The sequence below is a fragment of the Martes martes genome, assembly GCF_963455335.1.
Source record: "Martes martes genome assembly, chromosome: 17".
NCBI classification, from domain to species: domain Eukaryota; kingdom Metazoa; phylum Chordata; class Mammalia; order Carnivora; family Mustelidae; genus Martes; species Martes martes.
The window spans coordinates 6,952,162-6,978,613 of record NC_137905.1 but is presented as its reverse complement, the minus strand read 5'-3'; the positions used below and the strand labels follow the sequence as shown (position 1 = coordinate 6,978,613).

The 26,452-nt window shown below is 54.9% G+C and overlaps 1 protein-coding gene across 1 annotated transcript in view; it reads left to right on the top strand.

The window, feature by feature from the left end:
* Window positions 1–26,452, top strand: part of CMIP (c-Maf inducing protein) — a 222,491-nt gene that overhangs the window by 117,217 nt on the left and 78,822 nt on the right. Inside the window, exon 2 of the mRNA XM_080827893.1 lies at window positions 22,007–22,132. Within this exon, the coding sequence (XP_080684019.1) occupies window positions 22,007–22,132 (126 nt within the window). The remainder of the gene's footprint in view (window positions 1–22,006; window positions 22,133–26,452) is intronic.

The following is a 26,452-nucleotide window of genomic DNA, read 5'->3' as shown; positions in this document are numbered from 1 at the left end:
GAGTCACTGGGCGGAGGAGCTAGACGGGCGGGCTGTGTCTCAGGAAGAAAGACCAGGCCATGCTTGGAAGACAGTAAGGCTGGAAGCAGGAGATCCAGATAGGAAGCCTTTGCCGTATTCCAGAAGAAAAACGAGAGGAGGCAGAACTGAGACAGAGAATTCGGAAAAGCATAGTTCGATGGAAGGGGAAGGAGCAGCTACGTTTGACCCTGGTCAAGGGTTCAGGCCATGGGGTTTTGCACGTGGCCGGCGCGTAGCCGTGGTTGCCGCGAGGCAGGCTTGGGAGGCTGCGGGGAGAGCCCACGGGGGGGTCCGGCGTGGCCGGAGGTCATCAGGGTGGCGGGGACCTGCGGACCGTCACCGGCACGGAAGCCCCCCGTGAAGGCAAGGAGCTTTGCTTTGCCCGATGACGTGTCTCAGCCCCCAAACGTGCTGGAAGCCCGTCTGCGGCGCGCAGGAAGCACTTGATAAATATTTGATAAATGAATAAACCCTGACTCTGAAGCTCAGGAAACAGACTCTTAATCCAGTTTTCAGGTGATTTATTTCAAGCTGAGGCTGAGGCTGTGTGTATGTGTGTGTCCGTAAAACCACCCTTCTCGGCGCAAGAACGGGCCTGTTTCTACCGGAGATGGTCACCGGCCTTCCGTGGAAGTGGCTGAGGCCTTTTAGCTGGTGCCGGGCGCCTGCGGATACCCACTGAGCACGGCCACGCCGGAGGCTCGGCTCCTCCTACGAGGGGGGCCGACGCTCTTGGACGCGAGCTTGGACGCGAGCTCTGTCTCATCCCGCGTGGACCAGCCCGGTGCCCTCCACCGTCTGAATTACTCGCACGTGATTCGAAGCCGGGAGACGATCTCTGCTCCTGAAATGGGCTCCGAAGGAGCGCCCGGGGCCTCCCGCTGGTGGGGGCGCAGTCTGTGGGGCCTGTGCACCTGCCCGGGGGAGTCTTCCCGGGGAGCCCACGCGCCTGCTTGAGGAACGGCAGAGGCTGCCCGCCGGCCCCTCCGCCGTCATCCTCGTGGCTGGAGACTTCTAAGAACTCATGGCATTGGTTTTAGACTTCTTTTTAAATTGAAGTGAAATTCACGTAATATAACATTAGGCCCGTGTGAAGGCTGCAGGGCCCCACGGCCGCCACGGTACTCAGGGCCCCTCCACAGGCCACCGTGGCTCCCTGTCCCCTCCCGCAGCCCCCGACAAGCACTCACCTGCTCCGCGAGTCTCTGGACCTCCCTCTTCCGGATGATCCGTGTAGGCGCAGTCGCCCGCTGGGAGGCCTTTCGTAGCGGGCTTCTTGCACTTAGTGTCGTGTTTTTGAGGGTCGTGTGTGTTGGAGCCTGTGTCCATACGAATTCACTGTCAGTGAATGTTTGTTGGGTGAGTGCGTGGTCCAGTGATAAACACACAGCATTCTCACACTCAGATTCTATGGTTCCTTCTCGCTAGCTTCTGTGAGCCGTCACGTCATTCATACGTGCTCCTGTCTCTCCAGAAGGGCCTTGGGGTCCGCTTGGGTCTCTCTGAATGGCATCACCCCACCCCTGGCCTCGCGGTTTCAGGACCTAACTCCTGCAGGCTCGCAGAGAGACGGGATTTTGGAACCTCTTGAGGAGATGGCTTGCTGAAATGGACCACCGTTGGGTAACACACATTCAGCAGTGCTTTTCGCAGACGTAGCAGAAATCACACAGTGGCCTGTGTCCCTGAGAGAGACGCCGAAGAGGAGGGTAGGGTGGTTTTTCCCTTGTTCACGGGACGGCTCACTGTGACTGTTGTGATAGCAGCAGTGGTAACAGAAAGACACGGTTGTTCGGGCTTACCCAGGTGCGGAGACATTTAGCAACTGCCTCAGTGGTCCACTGAGTCACCCCTTACACCGTAAATGGCTCAGCGTCTCATGTACTGGGGGAATCGAATCCTGTGAGCCCCCACATTCCTCAGTTCTCCAGTGGAGTCCAGGCATTACAACCTGGTGTTCAAGGCTGTCCATAATCGGGATCTAACCAGGTTTTCTGACTCATCTCCGTCACCTCTGTCTCTCCACCTGATAAACTCCTATTCACCCTTCAAAACCCAACTCATACATCACAGAACTTTCTGAAGTCTTCTTGAATGACCCCATAGCTAAGTTAGTCCACCTCTCCCCGGGCTCCTGTGGGCCTCGACATCTGTAGATATCATACACACAGAATTCTAATAATCTCTAGGCATGTCTGATTCCCCCACTCAGCTGAGAGGTCCTTAAGGGAAGGGATTCTGGACTGTGTTTTTTCTTGGAGCAAATGCTTGCTAAGTGAATGAGGAGAGGTGTGTTTGTGTGTCTGTAACACTGGGTAGAGAGGGAGGGGGCTAGAGAACTCAGGAGAGGAAAGATATTTGGATTCAAGTCTGTGGGTTTCCAGAATTCTAGGGGCTCACAGAGATCTGCTGAGACCTATAAGCTACTTTCCTAATTTTGAAAAGTGTAAAAAACAGGCGGCATGAGATAAAATCTGTGGGGTTGGTTGTTTGATTCTGTTTTCCAGTATAATGTATTCAGTTCGATTTGGCAATACCAGTTACATGGCCTTGGTCTGGAACGCTGGTGGACAGGAATCCAGACTCTTTCGTTCGTGAAAAGGGGGACGTGTGTGACCGTTAACATGAACAGGGGTCCTGTGGAATGCACCCCGATGATGGGAGCAGCTCTTTACAACTGGCACTCATTGGCATCTGTCTGTCCCTATGCTGTATCCGATGTTAAATATTTTTGCTCTCACTTCTGCTCATTATGTCATAAATAGATTGTTTTCCTGTCCTGGGCAGGATTTTAAAAGGTGGAATGCCTGCGGGTAGGATCGGTGTGGGGTTAATCTGGGTCACATACACACACGTGGGGACCTGGACTCCGAGGCTCTCCTCACCTCCACGCTCGGAACCACCACTTGAAAGTTCTCGGCTTCCTGGCCTCCCGTGCAGACCATCACACCCATCACACTTATCGTCTTGTGTAAGCCCAGTGGCAGAGCCGAGGCGCCCGGGGGTGAGGGGGCTGCAGAGCCCAACAGGGATCCAGGCATTCTGAGTCCTTATTCCAGAACTTTCTTCTTCCCACCTGGCTTCCTGATGTGACTGAGCCTATCTCTCTTCTCCCTGCCTTGGGGGTGTAGTTTTATTTTGTTTTGTTTTGTTTAGAGCAGTTTTAGGTTCATCACAAAATTGAGGGGAAGGCACAGATTTCCCACACAGCCCCGGCGCCCCAAACTTGCATAGCTTGCCCTCTATCAGCGTCCCCACCAGGGCGCTACATTTGCTACAGTTAATGAACCTACGATGACTTACCGTTGTCACCCAAAGCCCATAGTTTACCTCAGGGCCCAGGAGTTTGGACAGATGCTCAGTGACAGGTGTCTGTAGTATCGTAGAGAGTAGTTTCACTGCCCTAAACCCCTCCCCGCCCCGTCCTCTGCCTTTTCATCCCCCTCCCCCAAATCCCTGGCAACCACTGATCTCTCACAGTCTCTCCATAGTTTTGCCTTTTCCAGAATGTCATAGAGCTGGAATCCTATAATATACAGCCCTTTCCAATGGGCTTTTTTCACTTGGGAAGATGCACTGAAGGTTCCTCCATGTCTCTTGGTGGCTTCATTTCTTTTTAGCGCAGAATAACATCCCCTCGTGTAGCTATGCCGGTTTCTTTACCCATCCACCGACTGAAGGCCACCTTGGTTGCCGGGTTTGGGCGATTACGAACACAGCTGCTCCAAACATCCAGGCGCAGTTTTCGTGCGGACCGAAGTTTTCGGAGCCGATCTTTAAGGACTCTGTAGAGATCCTCCCTCACACGTGGTTCTGGCCCTGCCACCAGCCTCCTCGGAGAAAGATCACTGGATTTGGGCATCAGCAGCCAGCCGAGTGAGCGCTCCCTTGTCACACATCCTGGAGCCCTTGGATGGAAGCCTGCAGCCCCCCAGGCAAGATCTGAGCCGAGAACAATCAGGGATTTCCCACTTCTTTGAAAGACACCAGCAATGGCTGCCAGCACTTGCTTCCCCAAGAACTATTGTGTTTATTTGTCTAAGATTATACCCTGCCTGCCTCCAAGAAGGCTGTGGCTTCTCGAGACACCATGTAAAATGAGGCAATTAGGAGCTCACAGAACGAGCCCCTCCGGATCCCCAGGGACGGGCCCCGATTATCCCAGGCCTCGTTTGGCTGCTTGGAGCATTCTGTTCGAGCAGCACAAGGGAAACACGGTTTACGCTGTTCTTGTTTTCTGACCAGGAAAACCACACAAATCCTTCTCTCGGGATAGATCTCTTCCCTTCCCTGCCTTTCTTCTCTGCTGCCCCACTCACAGATGAAACCTCTCTAGGAGATTTTAGGGAGACCTGTCGACCACAGTTGTCCGCAAAGGGAGACGGCGTCTTCTCATGTTTCAGTTGACCCTTGCCACGAGGGGCTTGTTAGCTGGGCCCTGTTAGGTCCCCTTTTGGTGGTCTCATTTATGGCCGAGGCTGGTTGACCTTGGGGAGTACCAAGCAGTGGTTCCCCATACGTCTCTAGTATTATCTCTGTGTGACGGTTTAATTATACTCTACTTCCCTATGAAATTATTTGGCCGTGCCAAAACCCAGCCACCACTTTTCCGCTATCTGCTTATTTATTCTACTTGAACTTATCCCTTTTTTTGTTTTTTGCTCATTCATCTCCCATTCTGTCTGTCTCACCCCTACAAGGGAAATTCCGTGAGAGCAAGGACATCGTTTGTTCACAGCACACAGCAGGTCCTCAATGCTGCGTGCAGGGACATTGTCACTGTGTGTGAGACACCCTGCTCAGTGTATCACCTGTGTCCTCTCATCGAATCCTCGTAATGACCCGATCCCCTGGGCTCTGTTACCAGCCCCATACCACAGATGAGGAAACAGGTTCCAGAAGACTGACTTGCTCTCCAGCCCCGGGGCCCAGAGCCCATAGAGGCAGACCTGGCGTGTGAAGTCAGTTTCTGATTCCCACGCCTGTGCTCTCTACCATTACAACCTGAGAAATGACTAAAATTCCATATATTCTGAACGCAGTATGGCTTTTCAACAAATTCGCTTTCGTAAGAACAGCACGTACCTACGTTTGAGGTACCTTGTGTCTGTTTATGCAGACGCCGCGTGTTTTCCGTCTACAGGCTGTGCTTGTGGACAGGGATGGGTCTCGCTCCCCACAGCGTCCCCATAGCCTGTCATGGGCCTCATACACATGGGCTCTCTCTGTTGAATGATGCAGATGTGCATGATGAGAAAAACAAAAACAAAAAACAGAGTAATTCTCAAGCCACCCCCCCCATGGTCTTTGTCCATAGATCGGCAACCATTGATCCAAAGGAATGTTGTCTTTTCAAAGGAAATTTTTCCATTGAATTGTATAAAACACCGACAGAAAAGCGCACAGATATTAAGTGTACACATTGGTGAATTTGCACAAAGGGAACATGTCCTTGTGGCCTCTACCCAGATTAAGACAGAGTGGGTCCCCCCCCAGACCCTCCATGTTCCCCCGTCCAGCCACCACTCCCCAAAAGGTGACCACGACCCTGACCTTTGCCAGTGTCTGTCCCTCAAATAGAACAGCCTGTATGGGATGTTCTCTTGTTGGGTGGGACTCACCCTGCGGCTGAGTAGGTGTGTAGTTTGCTACTCCCCCTTCCGATGGTTCTCCGTTGGGTGAATGCGCCATGATTTCCTTATGCTTGTTTATTACCAGAGTCATTAGGGACGTCCTGCAGTGAGTCTTGGGGACGTGTGATCAGTGTACACGTTCCTGTTGGGGGGCTCTCGGAATGGAGCTCCTGGGCACAGCGGGGTGGGGGATAGAGTTGGCTTTAGCAGATGCTGCCAAGACCCTTCCCGAAGAGCTCTACCAGTTCGTGCTCCCACTAGCTGCACAAGAGCATCCGGGCTCCTCCACATTCTGACCATTGCTGGACACTGTACTTTTCCCCCCAGTTTTTAAAATATGGTGAAATATACATGAAATGGACCCATTTTTAAAAACATACAGTTCTGTGTCACTAAGCACGTTGGCACTGTGTGCAGCTGTCACCGCCGTCATCCCTAGAGCTGTTTTCGTCTTACAAAACTGAACCTCTGTGCCCATTAAACACTAATTGCTCAGCCCCTCTCTTCTGGACTGTGGCGACCACCACTCTCCTTTTTGTCTCTATGAATCCAACCTCTCTAAGTCCCTCACATCAGTATAATCAGAATATTTGTATGTTTGTGGCAGGCTTTCACTGAGCATAATGCTCTCAAGGTTCGTGCAGGTTGTAGCATGGGTCGGAGTTTCCTTTTTCTGGCTGAATAATATTCCGCCATATGTATATACCACATTTTGTTTTTTGTTCACCCACTGATGGGCACTTGGTGTTGCTTCCACCTTCTGGCAACTGTGAACCATCCTGCATGGACATGGGTGTACAGATATCCATTTGAGTCCCTTTTATTTCTTTCCGGTACATACCGAAAAGTAAATGCCTGGGTCACATAGTAAATCTGTGTTTAGTTATTTGGGGGCATCTCCATCCTGTTTTCCACAATGGCTGCAATGTTGTCTGCTCCCACCAGCGGTACACAAGGTTCCGATCTTTCCGTCTCCTCCACCAGCACTGGTTACCTTCTGCATTTTGGTGTTGGTTTTGGTAGTGGCCATCCTGATGTGTGTGAGGTGTTGCAAGTATCTTTTTTAAAAAGCCATTCTGTGAGGTGTGTGGTGATCACATGGTGGTTTTAATTTGTGCTCAAAAGAATGATGTCTGCCTTGAATAAAGGGTTGTTATGGTCTAGGTTGTTGTAAATGATGTGGGATCGCCATTGGGGTGATTCCTAATTGTTGCGATGGTGCTGGTACACAGTAGGTGTTCAATATATGCCTGTTGAGCTGAATGAAGTTAGTGGTGAGAGTGGCAGCTGGGTACTGGCACTCCACAGGCGAGAGAAGCAAGACGTCCTTGGACGGTAGGATGACCCACCACAGCCCCGTGCCGGCTGGAATGCCAGTCTATCTGTCTTCCTTTTCAAGAAATGACCTGTTCCCTTCCCGAGTCCTTAAACCAGCAACTGATCACTACCCAAATCAAGTGTCCTGTGGAATAGAAGAGATGTCACAGCTTGAAACAGGGGCTTGCTGTGACTACTGTGTGGCCCCCGGAGCCTTGAAATGACATCACACCCTCCCAAGTGGCATATGAAAGACCAGCCTTTAAGCTCTGACCAAACGTGGCCACACGTATGTGGGTGTCATTTGTGCGTGGCAACACGTTCTGGAAATAACGAATCCACATGGGCTCAGCATGGTGGGAACTGCACTGGCCTCAGGCCGGCCTGTGCCCACGTGGCACTTGCTACCCGGGCGAGTGTCGTCCACAGCCACTGTGCTCTCGGAGTGTGTTGAGGCCCGTAGCCAGCCGTCCGTTTTCACTGTGTGCCATTTTGGTTTGTAATTAGCATTTTCCCCTCCAGTCCCCTTGTTGGTTGTGCTGATGGACACAGACTTCAGTTGGGCTCTGGGCTCGTCTGTCCAGCGCCCTAGGCTGGTTTCCAGGACAGGAAAACCTAATGGTGCGAGAGGCGTTGTGTCCCCAAGGGCCTCTTCTGTCCCCTTTCTCCCCGTCTTCCTCCCCCTTCTGCAGCCCAGGGGCTGCTCGGTTCTATCCACCGAAGCCAGCCCTGTTGTCACCATCGTTATAGGGCTCCACGGTAATTATGAGAGTTAGGCAAGACAGGATTTAAGTCTTGGCTCCACTGCCCCTTTGTGACTTTTCTGCTCTGTGCCTCGTTGATTCATCTGCAAAATGGGAAGAACAACGCTGTACACCGTAGCATGTTCCCGTGCAGGCTCACCGGTGCTTACAAAGTCCTGTGTGTGTTCAGGCTCCTGAAAGTAGCTCCCTCCCTCCCTCAGGTTGTCATGAAAGGTGGATGGTTTCCATCCGTGATGGCGCAGGCCTGGCCAATAGTAGACCAGCATCTGCCCAGGGGCTTTTGTGATCTCAGAGAAAGAGTGTTGAATCCTGTTGGAGCGGCATGAGTCGCTGAACGGTGAGGTGCGTGTCCCGGGGTTGGGCGCTAAGGGAACGACTGCTCTGTGTCCTTGGAGCACAGAGTGTGGTGAGCGATTCTGAAACTTGGGTCTGCTGCCCACTGACGATGCCCAGCACCCCCGGGGTCTAGCTCAGGCACCTCCGGAAGGATGCCCGAGGGACTCAGGGCAAACAGACCCCACCTCGGCCAGCCCAGGCATCCCGTCTCAGCTCTGCCCCTCTCAGCTGGGGGGCCCTCAAGGGTTACTACACCTCCCTGGTCTGTCTCCTGTGCTTGTGGGACCAAAAGATCATTCTCAATCTTTTCCTCTCTCCCCCATTCCTTCCTCCCTCCCTCCCTCCCTTCTGCTGATGTTTTCTAGAAGAGTGTGTTGATGTGTCCCCAGCTTTCTTCACACTGTAAGAGGTTCTTGGAAGCAGGTTTCAGTCATGCTGACTCATTGTCATTGTTTTGGGAACGAGAGTGAGATGTGGGTCGCCCCACGTAGGGTCCCGACAGTTCGCTTGGGGGTCATCTCCAGTAGGCTGATGTCCTTAGTGGATTGGCTTCTGGGTCATTTGCTTTTATTTTGGGAGATGCTCAAGGGGTTTCTCCCCTAATGTGTCTTCAGGGAAACTTCTGAAGAACTTGGCTGATGGGCACACCCACAGAATTCAGGGGTAGGTCTCAGGCCAGTCGTTAGAGAGGACATTGCTAGAGAACGTCTTGGTAGGACCCGGCCCTAGTAGATATGATAAATAGCAAATTCATCCACTCACCTCCCCATCCACTAAAGTCACCTTAGAAAGAAAAAGAGGAGAACATTCCACTCATTTTCACCCATCCATCTACCCAACCACCCATCTTGTATATATTTATACCCTGGAATGGTTTCAAGTAGCAGTTGGCAACCTGTGGCCCCAGGCCATACCTGGCCCTGGCCTGTTTTTGTCAATAAAGTTTTGGGGTTTTGTTTTTTTTTAAGATTTTTATTATTTATTTGAGAGGGGGGAGAGAGAGAGGGTATAAGCAGGAGGAGCTGCAGAGGGAGAGAGAGGTGCAGGCTCCCCTCTGAGCAGGGAACCCGACGTGGGGCTCGATCCCAGGACCCGGGATCACAACCTGAGCCAAAGGCAGACACTTAACCGACTGAGCCACCCAGGTGCCCTCAATAAAGTTTTATTGGAACATAACCACAATTCATGTACTGTGACTGCTTCCACATCACAGCGACACTGTTGAATTCTTGCGGCAGAGACCATGTGACTCACAAAGCCTACAGAATTGACTGTATGGCCCTTGACAGAAAGTGTGTGTGCCGACCTTTGGATTAGATCAAGGAGCTAGAGTTCTAGTCCTGGCTTCATTCCTAACTGGGTGCCTGACTCTAGAGCAAGTAATTCCTCTCCTCTGGGCCTCGTTTGTCTCAGCTATGAAATGGGATGCCCCTGGCACCGAGCTCACGGGTTGCTCTGAGCAGTCAGTGGGAAAACGTCTGCCAGCAGCTGACCCAGAGACGAGGCCCATGGATGGTCCTTGATCGGGACACTTCCTCTGGACGTGGACTAACATGGCACGTGACAAAACAGGATCCCTTAGTGCATGGGAAGGTCCTGGAACCGCAGCGTGCCCGGCCTATGAGGACGCAGAGACAGGTCCCCCCGTTTCCAGGCTGTCCCAGGCCTCAGCTCTGCCCTAGCTGAATTATACCGTCAACTAGAATATATTCTTAAAGACCTAACAATTCACTGTCTGATCCCTGCTGGTCTCCTTACATCTGGAAAACCAGACGGGTCCAGCGAGGCCTGCATGACACTGGTGTGTGATCTGAGTTAAATTACTCCCAGTATTAACAAAGAAGACTACAGTTGCTGTTCCCAGCCTTCCCCCTCAGAGCTCTAGAGCTCTGATCTTGAGCACATGTGCCCTTTCCTCTTGCAAAAGCATCCGTGCCGAGCACGGGGAGCACACCGGACAGGCAGGGGAGCGGAGCTGGCCTTTCTGCCGCAGTAGCTGCGAAGTTTCTGTTTTGCTTCCACTTCCTCTGTGGGCTCCAAATCTAGTTTTGAGGAGGGTCCTGTCTCTGTCGCGGGGCTCAGAAGTCCCCTCTGTGGTAGATGTGCTTCACCTTTTGAGAAAATTGAGCTCTGTCTCTTGCCTGATTCCGTCCTCCCACCTCAGGAACCTCTGTCTTTTCTAAGGCGTAAGTAAGTACCTGTGACGGAGGCTCTGCAGAGGGACTTGTCACATAAAACTTGCCTGTGATTCCCTGCAATCGTGCGTCTCTTGGGCTGAAATAGAAGCATTTTACCCTGTGGCCGTCCAGGAAGCCCACTCCTGGGCATTTCCCCAAATGCTTTTGTCTCTGCTCTGCCCACCCCAAATATGTACAAAAACGCTCACAGCAGCTTTGTACACAGTGGCCCAAACTGGAAACAACTGAGGAGCCGGCGACATCCGTGGTCCTGGGGAAGGAACGCTGCTTTGCAATTAAGAAGCAACAGCAGCCCCAAATGTACGCATTCACAGCCTACGCTGAAACAAAGGAGCCAGACACAAAAGCCTGTCTGCTGTGTGACTCCATTTGTAACAAGTTCAAGAACCGACCTACAGTGACACACACCTCCAGGGAGTGCGGACGGGAAAGGCACTGGGGAGCCTGCCCCAGAATACGTCCCGCTGAGTACACACGACCCGTGCACTTGCACATGTAATGCACTTGACCGTTTCTGTGTCTGCCTTCATTTAAACAAAGAAAGAGGAGAGAGAGGAAATCCAAGAGTTTGAGAAGGTTGGGCCGTGGAGGGCTGTGCCTTGGGCTCGGTCGCATCTCAGGCCCCTTCAGGAATCCTTGAACTTCCTGACCTATCCTACAGCTTCCTGTCCCCAGCCTGGGGTCCCACACTGGGGGGCTCCCTGTACTCACCATTCCCTCTGCTGGGAGTGCAGGGCACTGCCCTCCCCACCTGAAGACCCAGCTCAAAGGTCACTGTGGGAAGCCTTCCCGCAATGGTTCCGCCCCACCCCCTGTCCTTTGTACCTTCTACCTCTCAATTACAGGGCTTATCATGTTGTGTTGTTGGTACCTGCCTACACCTCTGCCTCCCATCATGAGGCCCACTGTGGCACACCCTGGCCATCTTGGGGCTCCCAGGCCAGCGTCCTGTGGGGCGGGCAGGCCACATGGTACCGAGAATACGGATCTGACCTCTAAGTCCACACTGTGGCCTTTCCGTTGGCCAGCTGTGACCTGGGTCACCATGTAGCCGCTCCCAGCCTCCCCTTCTTCCTCCATGAGATGCGGGTCCCAGCAGTGCCCGTCTCCACGGGGCCTTGTGAAGAGTAGGCCAGATGCTGCCGGTGACTGCCCCAGGGCCTGGCATTCAGGATTTACTCGACTGTTGCTCCCTAAAAATATTTCCCGACTTGTGGGAGGGACTCTGCTGGCTAGTGTCACAGCCCTCAAGAACTGCGATGAGCCCCTCGCGTGGCACAGGTGCCCAGCGGCACGGGTATGGAGCACCACGCCCCGGGGACGCAGATTTCCGTGCCGCAGCGGTGACTGAGGTTGGAGAGTCCGAACATGGAAATATCAGTTCTTCTCTGTCACTAAGCCTCTTGAGCCATTTGCCCATAAAAGGGGGCAGCTGCCGTGGCTAGACTCATGATTAATGAGCCAGAACATGCCTCCTGACCGTCTCCACGGAGTGTAGTCCGTGGAGATCAGCCTTGGCCTGTCCTGGCTGGCCCTGCCCTCACGGCCCAGCCTCCAGGCACTCCTCTGCCAAGGTCTGGGCTGCTGGAAAAGGGGTCCTCGGCTCTGGTGCCTGGTGGCCCCTCCCGGGCCCCCAAGGTGGGCTGGGCGTGGAGAGCTTGGTTGAGATGGGACAAGAGGATGTGGGTGAGTGAGTCGGGGGAGGTGGTGGCAGACAGATGGGCTCCTGCTTGACATGGGTCTTCCAGAGTTGCCTGATCACCCCTGCGCTCAGGGCCGACTCCAAGCCAGAGCACTCCTCTCTGTGCTATCTTTTTGGGGTCATCTGGGGGTGAGGGAGGAATCTGGAAAGGTTGCCCCAAAGTCCCTCCTTCCTTCTTGTTGAGGCTTGAAAATAATCACCTTGGTATAATGAGCTCCTGATTAGCACCTGGCCCCGTGCTGGGAGTCTAACTCAGCGAGCTTAAACGGATGAGCCCTCACTTCGTCGTGCCCCTGCCTGCAGCACCCCCCCAGCTGCCTTCTGGAGCCGCCCTGTGTATCCCCCTCGGAGTTACACTAGCAAGTTCTCACAGGTGCTGAAAACAGGAAGCGCATTTCAGTACTCCGCACAGCACCCTCAACACAGGGATATGGTTACCTTCTTTATTGCAGTGTAAATCACACGCCATAGAACTCCCCACAGGCTCGTACTCTGGTTAACTTTTTCCCAAGTGGCTGCACCGTTTCACGTTCCTGCCAGCGTGGATGAGGGTTCCGGTTTTCCCGTATCTTCTCCAACACTTGTGATTCCCTTTTTAAAAATAGCCATCCTCGGGGCGCCTGGGTGGCTCAGTGGGTTGAGTCTGCCTTCGTCTCGGGTCATGATCTCAGGGTCCTGGGATCGAGCCCCGCGTCGGGCTCTCCGCTCGGCGGGGAGCCTGCTTCCCCCTCTCTCTCTGCCTGCCTCTCTGCCTGCTTGTGATCTCTCTCTCTCTGTCAAATAAATAAATAAAAATCTAAAAAAAAAAAAAATAGCCATCCTCATAGGTCTGAATACTGCCTCACTTTCACAAGGGAGAGAATGGAGGCTCAGAGAGGCCAAGGGACTCGCCTGAGACCACACAGCCCACAAGTGGATTTGACTCTCAAACTTGTGATTTTCCAAACAATCTCCTATCGAAGCATGGCACACATGCTGAGAAGTGTACGTGCTGTGTCCTACCTGATGCTCGCCAACAGTGTGGTACCACCGATCTGAGTCTAGACCTGGAGCAGTCCCAAACATCCAGAAGCTGCCTCTGGTGCCTTTCTAGTACTGTCCCCCTTCGGGGGTAACTGGTAGTGTACCAGCTCATCTCGGCGTTCCCAGAACATTCCTGGTTCTCGTGCTGAACATCCAGAGTCATGAGAAACCCCCTGGGGCTCGGGCAAACCCGATGGCTGGTCACCCCAGTAGCCAGGGACACTGACCTCTCACAGCATGGAGGGGGTTTGCCTCCTTCTGGACTCGATATAAATGGAAGCGTGTGTCTGTGCTTTTGTGTCTCGTTTCTCTCCCTCAGCGTTAGGTTCACATAATCCATTTGCCTGCTCTGTGTAGTCGCGGATCACTCTTTCTCACTGTGTACTGGTCCACGGCGTGAGCACACAACACTTTCTTCATCCGTTCTTCCGTTGATGGACGTCTGGGTGGTTTCCGGTGTGTTCCGATCTAGGGCTGCCGAGTGTTTAGGCAACCTGTGTGCACAGGTCTTCGTGAGAACATATGTCAGCATTTCTTCGTAGGACAGGGACAGCGGGTCGCAGGGGGTACATGTGTCCAGCTTTCACAGATACAAGCGCACAGTCCTCCAAAGTGGATACTTGTCACTGTGTTTCCCACCTGAGCTGTTCTGCTGGAGGATGGTGTGGCCGTGTCTCCCTGTGGTCATCCCCCTGATTTTGAACCCACTACCTATTAGAGACAGAGGCTGGGACGTGTGCCCTGAAGGTCTCGGTTCTCCTCCCAGCTCTGTCCTGAATAGCTGTGTGTGGTTGGGCAAAGCTTGGAACCTCTATCTGGTCTACCTTGGGGGTGATGGTCATACCTGCCTCCCGGGGGGGCCGCTGGAGGGGGAAAGGGTATGCAGAGGTGGGAGGTGAGCCCGGGGAGCCAGCGAGGTTGCTCCCAGCCTGAGAGTTCCTGACACAAGGGCAGAGGGATGCCTGGCACCCACGCCTGCTGTCAGCTCCTTGGGGCCTCAGTGGGAGCCAGGGCTGGGTTATTAAGTTCCTTAAAACCAAGAAAAGAAGAGTAAACCAGACACCACAAAACACAAGATGGGTGTATTTTTCCTCTCAAGAGACTTTCTCGCTCAAAACCAAGTTACTTTTATGTTACGTGTAGTTCTAACAAGTGGGGTGCTCTGGCTCCATGGGCTACAGCAGGACAGCAGCGACCTTGTGAGGTCGGGTGTGGGGAAGGTCCACTGGCTGCGAGAAGAAGCAGCCTTTTGGCCTCAGGGGAAGGGCCGGAGAAGCCGTCCGAACAGACACAGCATCTCCAAGTCAGAGGCCAGTCGGGGAGCGTGTGTGCCCAAGAGCGTCGCCGGGCTGCTGCGCGGCTCACCAGCGGGTGGCGGCAGCGACAGCGGCCCTGGGGCAGCCAGAAAGGCTGAAATTACGTTGGGTGTCTTTGGTTTATGGAAAGAAAGGGAGGGGGGTGTGAAAGGCATTTGGGGAGATTTGCTCCGGGACCGGGGCCCAGACTGACCCATGTAGCAGCAAATTGTTACCGCCGCTTTGCTTCTGCGGTACAACTTTCCCTTTGTGGGATTAAAGAGAACATCAAAATATTTTGACAGGCCTTTCCCGAGTGAGCCCGTGTGGGTTTCTGCCCCCGAGGCCTAATGGAGCTGTAGGTGGCCTGCGGACCCGCGGGGCTGGGTCGCAGGAGGCAGGCAGATCTGGGGACCCCGGCCAGGCTAGCTTCTGGCCCCTCTGTGCATAGTGTGCCCGCAGGTACGCACGCCGGGCCTGGATCTGGCTGGAGGAGTTGGCAGGGCGCGGGGCCAGGGTCACCCTCCTGGCCATTGGGAGATGGGATCCTGGGTCTGTCTCTTGAAGGCAGGGGTCTGCGCCTCAGTTTTGCCTGTAGTGTGTGGGTCAGCGGGGGTGAAGCCAGCCCCCCGGTGGTGTGTGCCGTGTGGTGAGAGGAGATCGTACCTGTCAGGTCCTCAGCACCAGGCTGGCCGCACGGGAACCGCGCCAGAAACGTCGGCCGGGGCGCTTGTGTCTTTCGGGGGGGGGGGGCGCTCCACGAGGCTGTGTGAGCAGAGCCCGTTTCCTTCCTTGTCCCTGAAAACCGTGTCAGACTCTTCACCATACCCCAAAGGTGGAAACCCCCTGAAGTCCTTCCGCTGATGAATGAGTAAACCGGGTGCGGCCCGTCTGCTCGGTGGAACGTTAACTCCGCCATAAAGAGGGGGCGAAGCACCGATACCTGGTTCCGTGTGGGCGAACCCCCGAAACGTGACATGAAAAGTTCCAGAGAGGCCCCTGCCGTATAATTCTGTCGAGGTGAAATGTCTACACAGGCGAATCCGGGGTCAGCAGCCCTGTGGGGGAGAGGTCCTGGGGAGCGGCCGCTTCGCGAGGATGCAGTCGCCTTGTGGAGCGCTGGACGCGTCTTAGAGCTGAAGTGAGGGGCAGTTGCAGTGGCGAGTGCCCCAAATGCCACGGAGTTGTACGTCTGAAAATGGTCGGTGTTCCCTTGTACATCACATGCATCTCCGCTCTGTTTTCTAACGAGCCGCAGGGGAGGGGGAGCTGGAACCCCCTCCTCCAGTTGGAGCCCTTCTGTGGCCCCGTGGCGCCATCGTTGTGATGTTGTCATTGTTGCTGCTGACTGTCCAGCAGGGCTGGAAGGGACGCCCCCGTCCTCCGACCTGCTGTCTCTTTTGCGGCCGTGCGTTGAGGGGCTGAGTGGCAGGAGCCAAGCCTTCCTCTTCCAGCCGGACGGTGCCCTGTGGAGTCAGGGTGTGCAGAGTGGGTCCCCTGACATGCTGACTCAGGCAGCGTCCCCTCGGGCAGAGAAGGGACTGGTCTGCAGCGTGGCTTACCCAGCCGGGTCCCGGCGAGACATCTACCCCACCTCGTGCCAAACAGCCTGCTCTTCTCTGTCCAGGTCCCCGGGCGGGCAAGGTTCCCCGGCCTCCTACATCCACTGGCCTTGGGAGTGAGCGCATGCTTCTCCTCTTGGGGTCTGGGAGCCTCTTCCCTGCTCCCCTTCCCGGGAGTGGCGCTGAGCACCTTCCTAGTCTGTACCTTGAGTCAGCCTGGATCCTCATCTTGGGGGTCGCAGACATCATGATTTACATTGGCTTTTAGAGAAATCCCCATGGAAACCAGCAGGCAGGTTTGGGTGGAGGGAGCTGGCTCCTCGGAAAGCAGGGGGAGGGAAGCCTGGGGCCTTTGGGGGGGTGGGGGCTGCTTCAGGTGCTTTGGTCAACCTCCACCCTGCCCGTTCTGACGGGGAAGTCCGAGAAGGTGCCCCGTTTGGAGTGGCAGGTTGGAGGGCCTTCGGGGGCCCCCGGGGGCCCTGATGAAGCCCCTCCAGCCTCTGCTGTCTTGAGCCTAGATGCAGGCGTTGAGGGGACATGCGAGAAGAAGCTCATCTCAGAAGCAGAAGCACAAGCAGAAGCAGGGTGTCCCCTTCCCGGGCTGGCAGAGCCCCGGTTCCTCCCCCCGAGTAGCCCCTCATCAGTCCTTAGAGCAAAAGGACAAAAGCGTCCCAACCTGTTCCTCACCCCCCACCATGGGAAAGCAGCCTCCCAGGAGCCCGGACCCAGGCCTGCAGTCACCTCGTGGGCAGTTGGCAGCCGGGTAGTCCCTCCGAAGTCACCCGGGCCAGAGCACGGCTTCTGGCAGGACCCGGCCAGACTCGGGGCCCAGCGCGCAGGCCCCCCCCCCCAGCCTCAGCCAGGGCTCCCCAGGTCTCTTAATGTCTCTTTAATGAGAGCAATTTGGCAATGACGTAAAATATGCTCTTGCCCTTTGTCCCAGTAATTCCATTTCTGGGAATCTGGCCTAAGGAAATAATCCTAAATATAGGGTAGAAAAACATGTTTCACAAGGATGTTCATTGTAGAGTTGTTTATAGTAGCGTAAAATGAAACAGCCACACTGTCCATGGTCGGGGGGAGCCGTGATAAAATAAAGAGCAGCCAAATGTTTGCAGCCACTAAATGATAGTTCTGGAAATTGTTGTCCAGAATATAGGAGGCGCGTGTGATGTAACATTATGTAAAAAAAAAATAAATAAAAAATAAAAAAAAAGAGGGAAGGAGGGAGAGAGGCAGGAAGGAAGGAAAAAAAGACAATTTACAAAATCATATGTATCCTGTGATTCAGGCGCTGTAAAAAAAAAAAAAAAAAAGTGTATTAAAAATCCTCAGGAAGGTGATATTCCAAAGCAGTAATGAGTGATCTTGACATGATTTTATCTGAAAGATTGCCTTCCATTCATCATCTTCCAAATTATCTGTAATATTCACGCACTGTCTTTCTTAGGTTTGAATTATAATTTATATTCAGGAAAATTCACCCTTTTAGCATGTAGATTCGAGTTTTGACAAAGGTGTACAGTCAGGTGACTGCCACTGTGATGGAGATACAGAACACTTCCATCACCCCAGAAAGCTCCCCCATGCCCTTGGTAACTGGTCCCCACCGGCGCCCCGGCCGCTGGTAGCCGCTGGTCTGATTTCAAGCCCCGGGGCTTGGCTTATTCCAGAATGTCACGCAGACGGGAATCCTGCCATATGCCTCGCCTTGCCTCTACGTGGAGAGATAACTTGGTCTGCTTATTGTTCTCCTACATGTACCTCGCAGAGCTGGATTTCCTAGCTTCCCCCAGGAGGAGAATTTAATTTTCCTTCTCATCTGACTCAGCCTTTACCCCACGTAGGAATCTCCTCCACCGTCGCTCTGATCATCGTGTTCAGATTACCGGGGAATTACCAGTTATCTGTGAAATCACCCCAGCCGCGCGCGAGTACCCAGGACCGAGGAGGTCCACGGCCAGTGCTGGCTCACACCTGAATCCGAAGAACAGCGTTCAGGGGTTCTTGGTCCTGATCGGCCCCCTGTCCCTTGCAAGCCCCCCAGGCTCCCGTCAGGGCTCTGTCTGGAAAGACGACCCTGGGGGCTCAACAGCGTGGCAGCAGTTCATTTCTCTTAATGAGCCTTTATCTTGGGACAGTGGGAGAACATACAGGAAAGTGACAAAGGCAGTACAGAGTTTCCTTGTACCCCAAACCCACCATCCTGGTGGTTGACATCTCACAGAAACATACCTTTGTCACAGCTAGTGAACCAGTACTGATATGCTGTTACTAAAGCCCATGCTTTAGTCACTTTCGTTCATTTTTACCCAGTGTCCTTTTTCTGTCCCGGGACTGCATCGGGGAGCCCACAGTGCGTGGAGTGGTCAGTGTCTGTGGACGCAGGCTTCTCCGGCTGGGGACGCTTGCCCAGACTTCCCTGCGTTTTGGTGCATCCTGGTCAGGTGTTTTGAGAAACGCCCCTCAGTTGGGGTTTATCTGATGTTTTCTCATGGTTATACTGGAATTATGGGTCTGGGGGAGGAGGACCCCAGAGATGAAGTTTATCGTTTCTCACAGTAGTTCCTTTTATTTGTTTTTTTTGGAAGTTCCAGATGCTGCGCTAAGCCCTCGACAGATTGGAACTCCTTTAATAATTGGATCTCCTAATAATCCTGTCTATTAAATTCTCATTTTACCATTGGATAAAATGGGCTCAGAGAGGTACGGTAACTTGCATAACGTCACACAGTAAGAGGCTCAAACACGGGTCCCGTTGATTCTACAGATTTTGCTTTTAGCCAGTATTGCTTCCGACAGTGGGAAAGCAGTACATCTGCTATTAAAAACCAGTACGTATTTATTTATACCCAACCTTTCCCCAAAAAGCCTGTGTTGCAACTTCTAATCAAGGCCACATTGAGGCAGCTGAAGCAGGGTCGTGAGAAAGGCAGACGCGGGCGGTTAGCAAGCCCCGCCTCCCGGGAGTCAGGAGCGGTCATCTCCCGCAGTGTGCTGCCAGGGGCCGGGGCGAGCACGGGGCCGCGCAGAGCCTCGTCCCGTCTCCGGGGCTCTGAGGAGGCCGCGGGGAAGCAGAAGCCTCCAGGCCTCAAGGTGTGTTTCTAGAGGAACGAGGCCGGCCGTTTGCTTGCTCTGAATAACCAAGTCCTAATGATTTTCCCGACGGGCCTTTCTTTCTTTCTGTGGTGTGGCGTGGTCCGGCCGTTGCTACATGTGCTGGTGGCCACGTCTAGCCCATGTCCCCTGGCCTCTGGCTGTATCGAGGGGTCAGTGGACTGGAGTTTGGAGACGGACTGGACCTTGAAGAGGGAGAGAGGCGGGTGTGAGCCATACAGTAGGGCCTTCAGCGCAGCAGGTACACGGTGCTGTTGCTTCTTAAAGGACATTTTTAAAAAATTTATTAATTTTTGATTTATTAATTTTTAATTTTTTAATTAAATTTTTAATTTTTAAAAGACTCCCAAAAACCGCCTTCCCAAGGACGTTATGTATAGTGATTGGAAGTAGTACATGGATGAACACTTTTTCATTTGGGAAGATATTCCTTCATTTATTGAGAAAATAACGATCAGCTTCCAAATGCCACGGGTCTGTTTGGGCCCTTGGAACAGACCAGGTGGAAATTCTTGCTCCCCTGGTGCTGGAACACTAGCAGGGGAGACAAACAGTCAGCAGCAAACAATAAATATTTGAACGTGGGTTCAGAAAATAAATGTATAACCCATCCTCCAGACCCCTGGTTTCGCCGATATTCTTGGGACAAGATGTGCTGTGAGAGCTGAGTCACCCTGATGGCAGAACGTGGAGAACACGATAGTGCCTGGGCTGCTGGTGTAGGGTGAGGGGTGCGGGGGGGCCACACATCGGCCTCTGGGAAGTGCCACTGCGACCATCTCGGTCAGGCACAGTGGCTGCGGGGACTGGCACCGAGGGGCGGGCTGCCACTGCACCCTCCACCCCCCACTACCCCCCGGGCCCCGGCGGGCTTGTTGCGCTACCCAGACCCGTGCAGGAGCTTCCAGGTGGTTCCTGCTCCTGCCCCCTCCTCCTGAGTCTGTTCCCCTGCAGCCCTCCACGAGGACCCCTGGCAGGGCCCACAGGTCCCTTTGGGAGTGGCTGCCCCTCTCTCCAAGAACTTTCTCCCCTGAGCCTTCCTCCCTCTGGCCTTCGGCTCCTCCCGAAACATGGTCAGCCAGTGCCCACCCCTGGGCCTTGGCACAGGCCACAGGCTCCGGGATGTATATTCCCTCCTCCTGTCCAGGGCGCTGCAGCTCCCAGCCCCGTGGGCACCCTGTCTGGAATCTTGGTACAGCACTTGCTGTCTGCCTCTTTTGTTTGTTGTCTCTTTGCACCGCCGAGCTCCTGTCTTATCTACTGCCGTATCCCCAGCACCTGGCATATGGGCCTGTAATGTAATTAGTGCCTAATAAGTACATCAGATGAATGAATGAGTGAATGAACAAATTGATTGATCCATCTCTTATTTCCTGAGCCTGGCGGCTGATCGTATCAGGAAAATTTAAGACACCTCACGCCCTCACCCCTCTCCACCACCACCCCTCTCCCCAACCACTGTATCTCTACTTTGGCAGACAGAAATGAGCATTGAAACCCTCATGGAGGTCCTAAATCCTGACAGTAAAATGAATTTGCCAGGCCGTGGATTTCAAATCTCATCCCCTCTTGCTTGCAGCTCAGCGGAGCGGTTAGGGTGCTAATTTCTGAGTCACGGGTTCAGTTCCGCCCTGGCCAGCCCCCTTCCCACCTGGCTGACCATGGGCAAGTCACAGGACATCTCGGCTTCCCCGTCCGTGCAATGGGATGGTCCTGGCCCCTGCCCCGTGGGACTGTTGTGAGCATGGAAGGAGAGAGCACTTGCCACCTGCCTGGGGAATGCTCGGCGCCTGTCCGGGCTTAGGAGATGTTAGCTGTTACACTCTGCCGTTTCATCTGTGTTATACTCGCCTCTGATTCTGCTCAAGTATGGCTTCCTGGGGTCAGAGTGAAAAGGACCCTGCCACGACCTGGTGGCCAGAGCGTCCCCCTGGTTTCTGGTGCCTTCTCTCCGGGACAGGGGAGCTCACTCGGCAGTGAGTGGCCGTGAATTTCTCTCTCCCCACCCTTACCCCAGCATCGATCAGTGATAGCTGTTACTGTTCTTTGCACACAAATTGGTTGAGCTCTTGCTATGTGCGGGCACTGGGGAGAGAGGACAGGGACCAGGACAGACGTGGGCCTGACCTCCCCGAGCTGCAGCCTGGCCAGGAGGCAGATGTCAGCAGGTGACACACAGTATCAGTCCCCAGTAATTAAATAGGGTGTGGGGGGCAGCGAGGGTCCAGGGAGGGATGTGACCCATTGGGTTATAGGGTCTGGAGGGTACCGGGGCCCCCTGAAGTCTCCGTGTAGCTGAGGCCTAGACGGTAGAAGAGGAAAGGCCAGGGATCGAGCCACAACCTTTCTAGGACAAGGGGCAGTCTGAGTTGCGACGCCTTCCTCCACTGGGGAGGTGTACGAAGAGAAGAAAGCAGATAGGGCTCAAGGAAGGAGCAGGACCAGACCCACTGGGCCTGGAGAGGGTGGACGGGTGTGTGGGTTTCATGCTTGGGCCACAGGAGCTGTGGAAGGACACCGAGCAGGGAATAAGGGGATCGGGTGTGCCGACGTGGACCGTGGGACTGGGTGCTGAGTGGCGGGCGCTTGTCTGTGGAGGGAGACAAGACCGGGAAGCCGGTGGGGTCTGTGACTGCTTTCTGGGCTTTCTGGGCAGGAGAAGATGGTGGCTTGGCCACGGTCAGGGCTGAAGAGATCCAGAGCCTGCCCTGTGCTAAGCCCCACAGATGTCCAGAGGGACAATGCCCAGGCTTTGCCCTCCACATGCCCCCAGTCCGGTCCCAACTCTGCACCCCCAGACATGGGCACGTTGCCACCATGACCCGTTTCCTGCAGCCAGGATGCTGCCAGCCAGGAAAGACGGAATTCCTTTGGTTCCCAGAGTTGCCCAGTGTCTGTACCAGTCTGCTTATTGCCGGGGTGGGGATGTTTTCTGGAACCTTCTTCTGAGGCATGGATATTGTGCCTGGTCTTGTAACCAATGTGTGTCTTTTCTTTTTCTTCTCTCTCTCTCTCTTTTTTTTTTTTTTTTTCTGCAGCCAACTGGGTACATGGAAAACTCAGTCTCCTACAGCGCTATTGAGGACGTTCAGCTGCTGTCCTGGGAGAACGCCCCGAAGTACTGTTTACAGCTCACAGTTCCTGGGGGAACGGTCTTACTGCAGGTAGGAGAAACAAACATGAACAAGCAGTTTCTCTGCCCTGCCCCCCGTGCCCTCACCCTCCTCTTTTCCCTCAGAGGAAGACCGCCAACCACCAGGAGGCAAGGTTGTTTAGCCTAGGGTGCTTTTTCCTCCGCTGTAATAAAGGTAGAAACTGAGGCCCTCTGGGGCAAAGGAAGAGGGAACGTGCCCAGACTGAGCTCCCACTGCCGGCCTGCTGCGGCCCCACAGCTTTCTATCTTGTGCTTTTTTTCTCTTAACAAACTTGAGAAATAGGCCTTCTGATCTCCGTTCTACAGATGAGGAAACTGAGGCACAAAGCCATGTTGTTAGGCCTTAAAAGGCTATAGAAAAGCAAGTTAGGAAGGATGCCACCTTTTGCTGTACTTCAAGTGGGGAGGAAGTTCTTCTCGTTGGCCTAAGTCCTGAGACTCTGATGGAAATATGAGCTTTCCCCTTGGGAAAGGGAGCATTTGGTGTGTTTCGGTCAAGGCTGTTGGTTGGAAATGATGCAAACGTTCAAACTCTCTAAGGCAAAAAGAGAATTTGATGCTGTAACTGTATTAAGGTAACTAGGAAGTCTAAAAGAGGCCTTCAAGCATAGCTTGATCCAGAAGTCAAATGCTATTAACATTCAGTGCCTCTCTCTCCCTCCATCTCCTGGCTCTGCTTCTGTGTGTTGGCTTCATTGTCAGGGAGGGACTCTCCATGCATGGGAAAGATGGACTTCTGTCCTTTTAAAAATGTGAGAGTCCATTTTCCTTCTAGTATCTTCCTAGAATATCTCATAGAAGATTCTGGTTGGCTCTGCTGTAGTCCCATGCCTCCCAGGGAATGCCCTACCCTAGGTTCCATACCCACCCTTGACCTTAGGCAGCGTGTATTCTGATAGCCCTACCAAGACCGTGTGGTCGGGGAGAGGCAGGTCCACCAAGAATGGAATCGTGGCAGAAAAAATTGCTGTAGTGCATACACAGGACATGTTCTGTATCTTTTCAGGCAGAGCCGCCCCAGTTTCCAGCAGGGACCCCCAAGTCTGAGCCTCCTCGTTAGAGAGAATGCACTCTCTCATCGTTGGGAGAACAGGCCATTCTCTCAGCAACAGTTCTTTCTCACTGTCACTCCAGAGAAATCTGCCCTGAGCCCAAAGAGATGCTTCCCTCAAACATGTTTCCAAAGTGGCCACGAGATTGCGTAATGGCGTTCAACCCAGGAGGTGCGCCGTTCGGCCTCCGAGGAAGGCAGGCTCCACAAGTTGATGGCAGCAGCTTGTTCTGTAGGAAAATCCTGGTCTTTACTTTGGAGGACACCAAACCATGCCTGCCCCTGTGTTTTCCTCCTGCCTCTGGCGCCCTCCACATCAGCCATCTTTCTTTCTTTCGCGGGTTCTCGTCTCTTCCCTCCTCCCCTCCAGCAGGCAGAGTTCTCGTGTCTGTCCGTCTGACCCCCGTGGCCTGGGGCCTCAGCCGCAGGGAAGATTCCGGGGGGCACAAATAGGGTTCTGTGGAGAAGCTGAGCCGGTCTGTCCCCCGTGCTGGGGCCCCCCAGAGGGCCCCGTCCTTGAAGAGGTCTGGGCCCTCTGGGGGGCGGAACGGTAAACGGTGGCTGCAGAGACAACAGCTAAAAGAGAGGCACATCCTAGAGGACTGGAAGCCCAGAGCAGGGAGTGACTCACTAGGCCTAGGGGGTCCAGAGGAGGCTCCCCGGGGATGGTGACATTACAGCCGGACGTAGAGGGGTGAGTAGGAGTGCGCCAGGATAGGGGGGACACACTGGGGGCAGAGGCAAGGCGGGTGCAAGGCATGAACGTGGGAGAGGGGGAGGCATGTGTTGGCTGAGTGAAGAAGCCAAGGCTATGTCCCGAGGGCAGTAGGGAGCCACTGAGGGTTCTTAAGTGGTGACCCGGAAAAGGGGGAAATGGAGAGATCCATTCAGCTCCAGGGCAGAGAGGTCTGAATGTGGGCTCGTCGGAGGGAGGCAGGGGTGGGGGGGGGGACCTTGAAACAGCCCAGCTGGAGGAGGTGGGGCTCTGAGCCCCCATCCCCTTGGGGGTGTCATGGTTGCTGCTTCGCCAGCGGGAGGGCCTCGTTGCTTCTGGGTTGGAGGCGGCAGCGTACCCCCAAGGAAGGCCGAACATCAGTGAGGCCTGGAGACACGTGGGTTGCCGGGCAGTGGAATGTCCCTTTAACCCAGGCCGTGGCTGCGGGCCGGCTGTGATGACTCGCCTGGCCAGGGCCGCATCCGGCGGCTGCACGTCAGAGCTCCCCCTGCCGAGCTGACAGGCGGGCCCGCTCCAGCATCCCCCCGCTCGCCCGCTCCCTGCCCCCCGGCTCCGTGGATAGACGGAGCGGGAGAGCCTGGCTCAGAGCTGGGACGGGGACGCCGACACAGCCCTCCACCCCCTTACTCGGGGAGCCCAGGTGGGTGCCACACACCGCACCCCCCCCCCCCGCCTCAGTCTCTCCTTCCGCCACTTCCATCCGCTTCTACCTTGCTTCCTTCTCGTCATCACCCTCCTCCCCCTCCCGTGTTTCATGGGTGGCGCGCGGTCGTCTCGGGAGGGGAGTAGTTTCCGAGTCATCTTGGAGGTAGGCCTTGGGCTGGGAGGAGGCTGAGGAGGTCCTCGGAGCCCCGGTCTGGTGCCCTGAGGTGCCGGCCACCGTGCGTCTCCCAGGCCCTTGTGACAGGCGGTGGGATGCTCTGCTTTGGATTTGTCCTGGCTCATGTGACAGGACCCAGAGCGGTGGCACGAGAGAGCAGCCCTCCCTGCTGAGGGCAGAGGAAGGACCAAGAGGTCCCCAGGTGTGCCCCGGGGACGAGGCTGACCGGACGAGCTCTCTGGGGGCTCCTGGTTGGCAGAGGGTGAAAATGCCCCGAGTCGTGCCTTCCGACAGCAGCCCCCGGTCACACGGGGCCGTCAGCATTGTCACAGTGTGTCAGATGAAGACTGCGGATCCGCGGGCCACTGGCCTCTCTGCCGGCCTCACCGCCAGCGCTCAGTCGCCACATGGACGTCGGTTGCTCATCGGACAGGCCGGTCAGGAACGCCTCCACCATCACGGAAAGTTCTGCCGGACAGAGCTGGGCCCTAGCGCCGCTCGTTCGGAGCCCGTGCTCCGCGCGCTGCTTCCCGGCCGGAGGAAGGAGCCTCATGGGGCTCGAGGGTCCGGGGTCGCCGGGAGTCACTGCACATGCGCAGCTCTTCTACCTGGGAGTGGGGTCGGGGTTGCAGGGGGTCCCCACCCTCACCTGCCGGTCCCTCGCTCTCGGGTCTCGGAGAGCTTCTCCGGATCCATGTGAATCTGTTTCCCCTCTCCCTCTCTGTCCCTCTCTGTCCCTCTCTCTCTCCCTCTCTCTCTCTCTCTGTCCCTCTCTTCCTCTCCCTCATTCTCTCTCTCTCTGTCTCCCTCTCTGTCTCTCTTTCTCTCTCCCTCTCTCCCCCTTTCTCTCCTTCTCTCTCCCTTCTGAATCTCTGTCTCTCGCTATGTTTCATTCTCCGCTTCTCTTGCAGTTTCCTTTTCTCTGATGTCTTTCTCCAGGCCTCTGTCCAGCCCGGCCTCTCTCTCTGCCTCTCGACTTCACTGCCTCTGTGTCTCCTCCTCCCTCTGTTCTTCCCTCTCCAACCTCCGTCCCTCTCCCTGGACCTCCTTACAAAGCTGCTTTGTTAGAATTTGAATCGGTGCCTCAGTCGGACCCCTGGGAGCTGACCTATCCGAGTTCAGGGAAGGTTAAGAGCGGCTCTTAGGCCTGCGTGCCTTTGCCCAGCCCAGAGACACCGAGCGCTCTGCCAGCAGGTCGCGTCGCCAAAGACGCCAGCCTCTCAGCCTGGTGCAATTGGTGTGTTTCTGGATGCTTTGTGTTTTTCAGCATGAGCCCCTAATGCCGTGTCAGTAGGACCCCCGGGTGCGGAAAGGACCTACTTATCTTCTTTCCCCCCTTAACGCCCTTTGTGCTGGTGTTTCATTGTGAGGAGGTAACTACATAAGAGCATGAAAGGCGCGATGAAAGCACCTGGGGGGCTCCTTGCCGGCCCACGGGGTGGGGTGGGCAGCATTCAGGAGCCCCGTGGCCCTGACCACCTGGGGATCCGTGCCTCCTGGTCGGTGTCCGCGCGTCCATGGGAAGTAGACGAAGCCCCCGCTCTTCAAACCAGGTTCCGGGCAGAAGGAGAACCAGGACGCTCTCCCTTCCCGATGACCCTCCGAGACGGGCTCTTCTCCCGAGAGGATCTCCAGAGGCCAGGCGGCAGGGGCAGGGACAGGGTGGGCTCCCTTCTTACTGGAAGCCGGCGAGAAGGAGCTTTCCGGTCTGAAAAGCACGTGC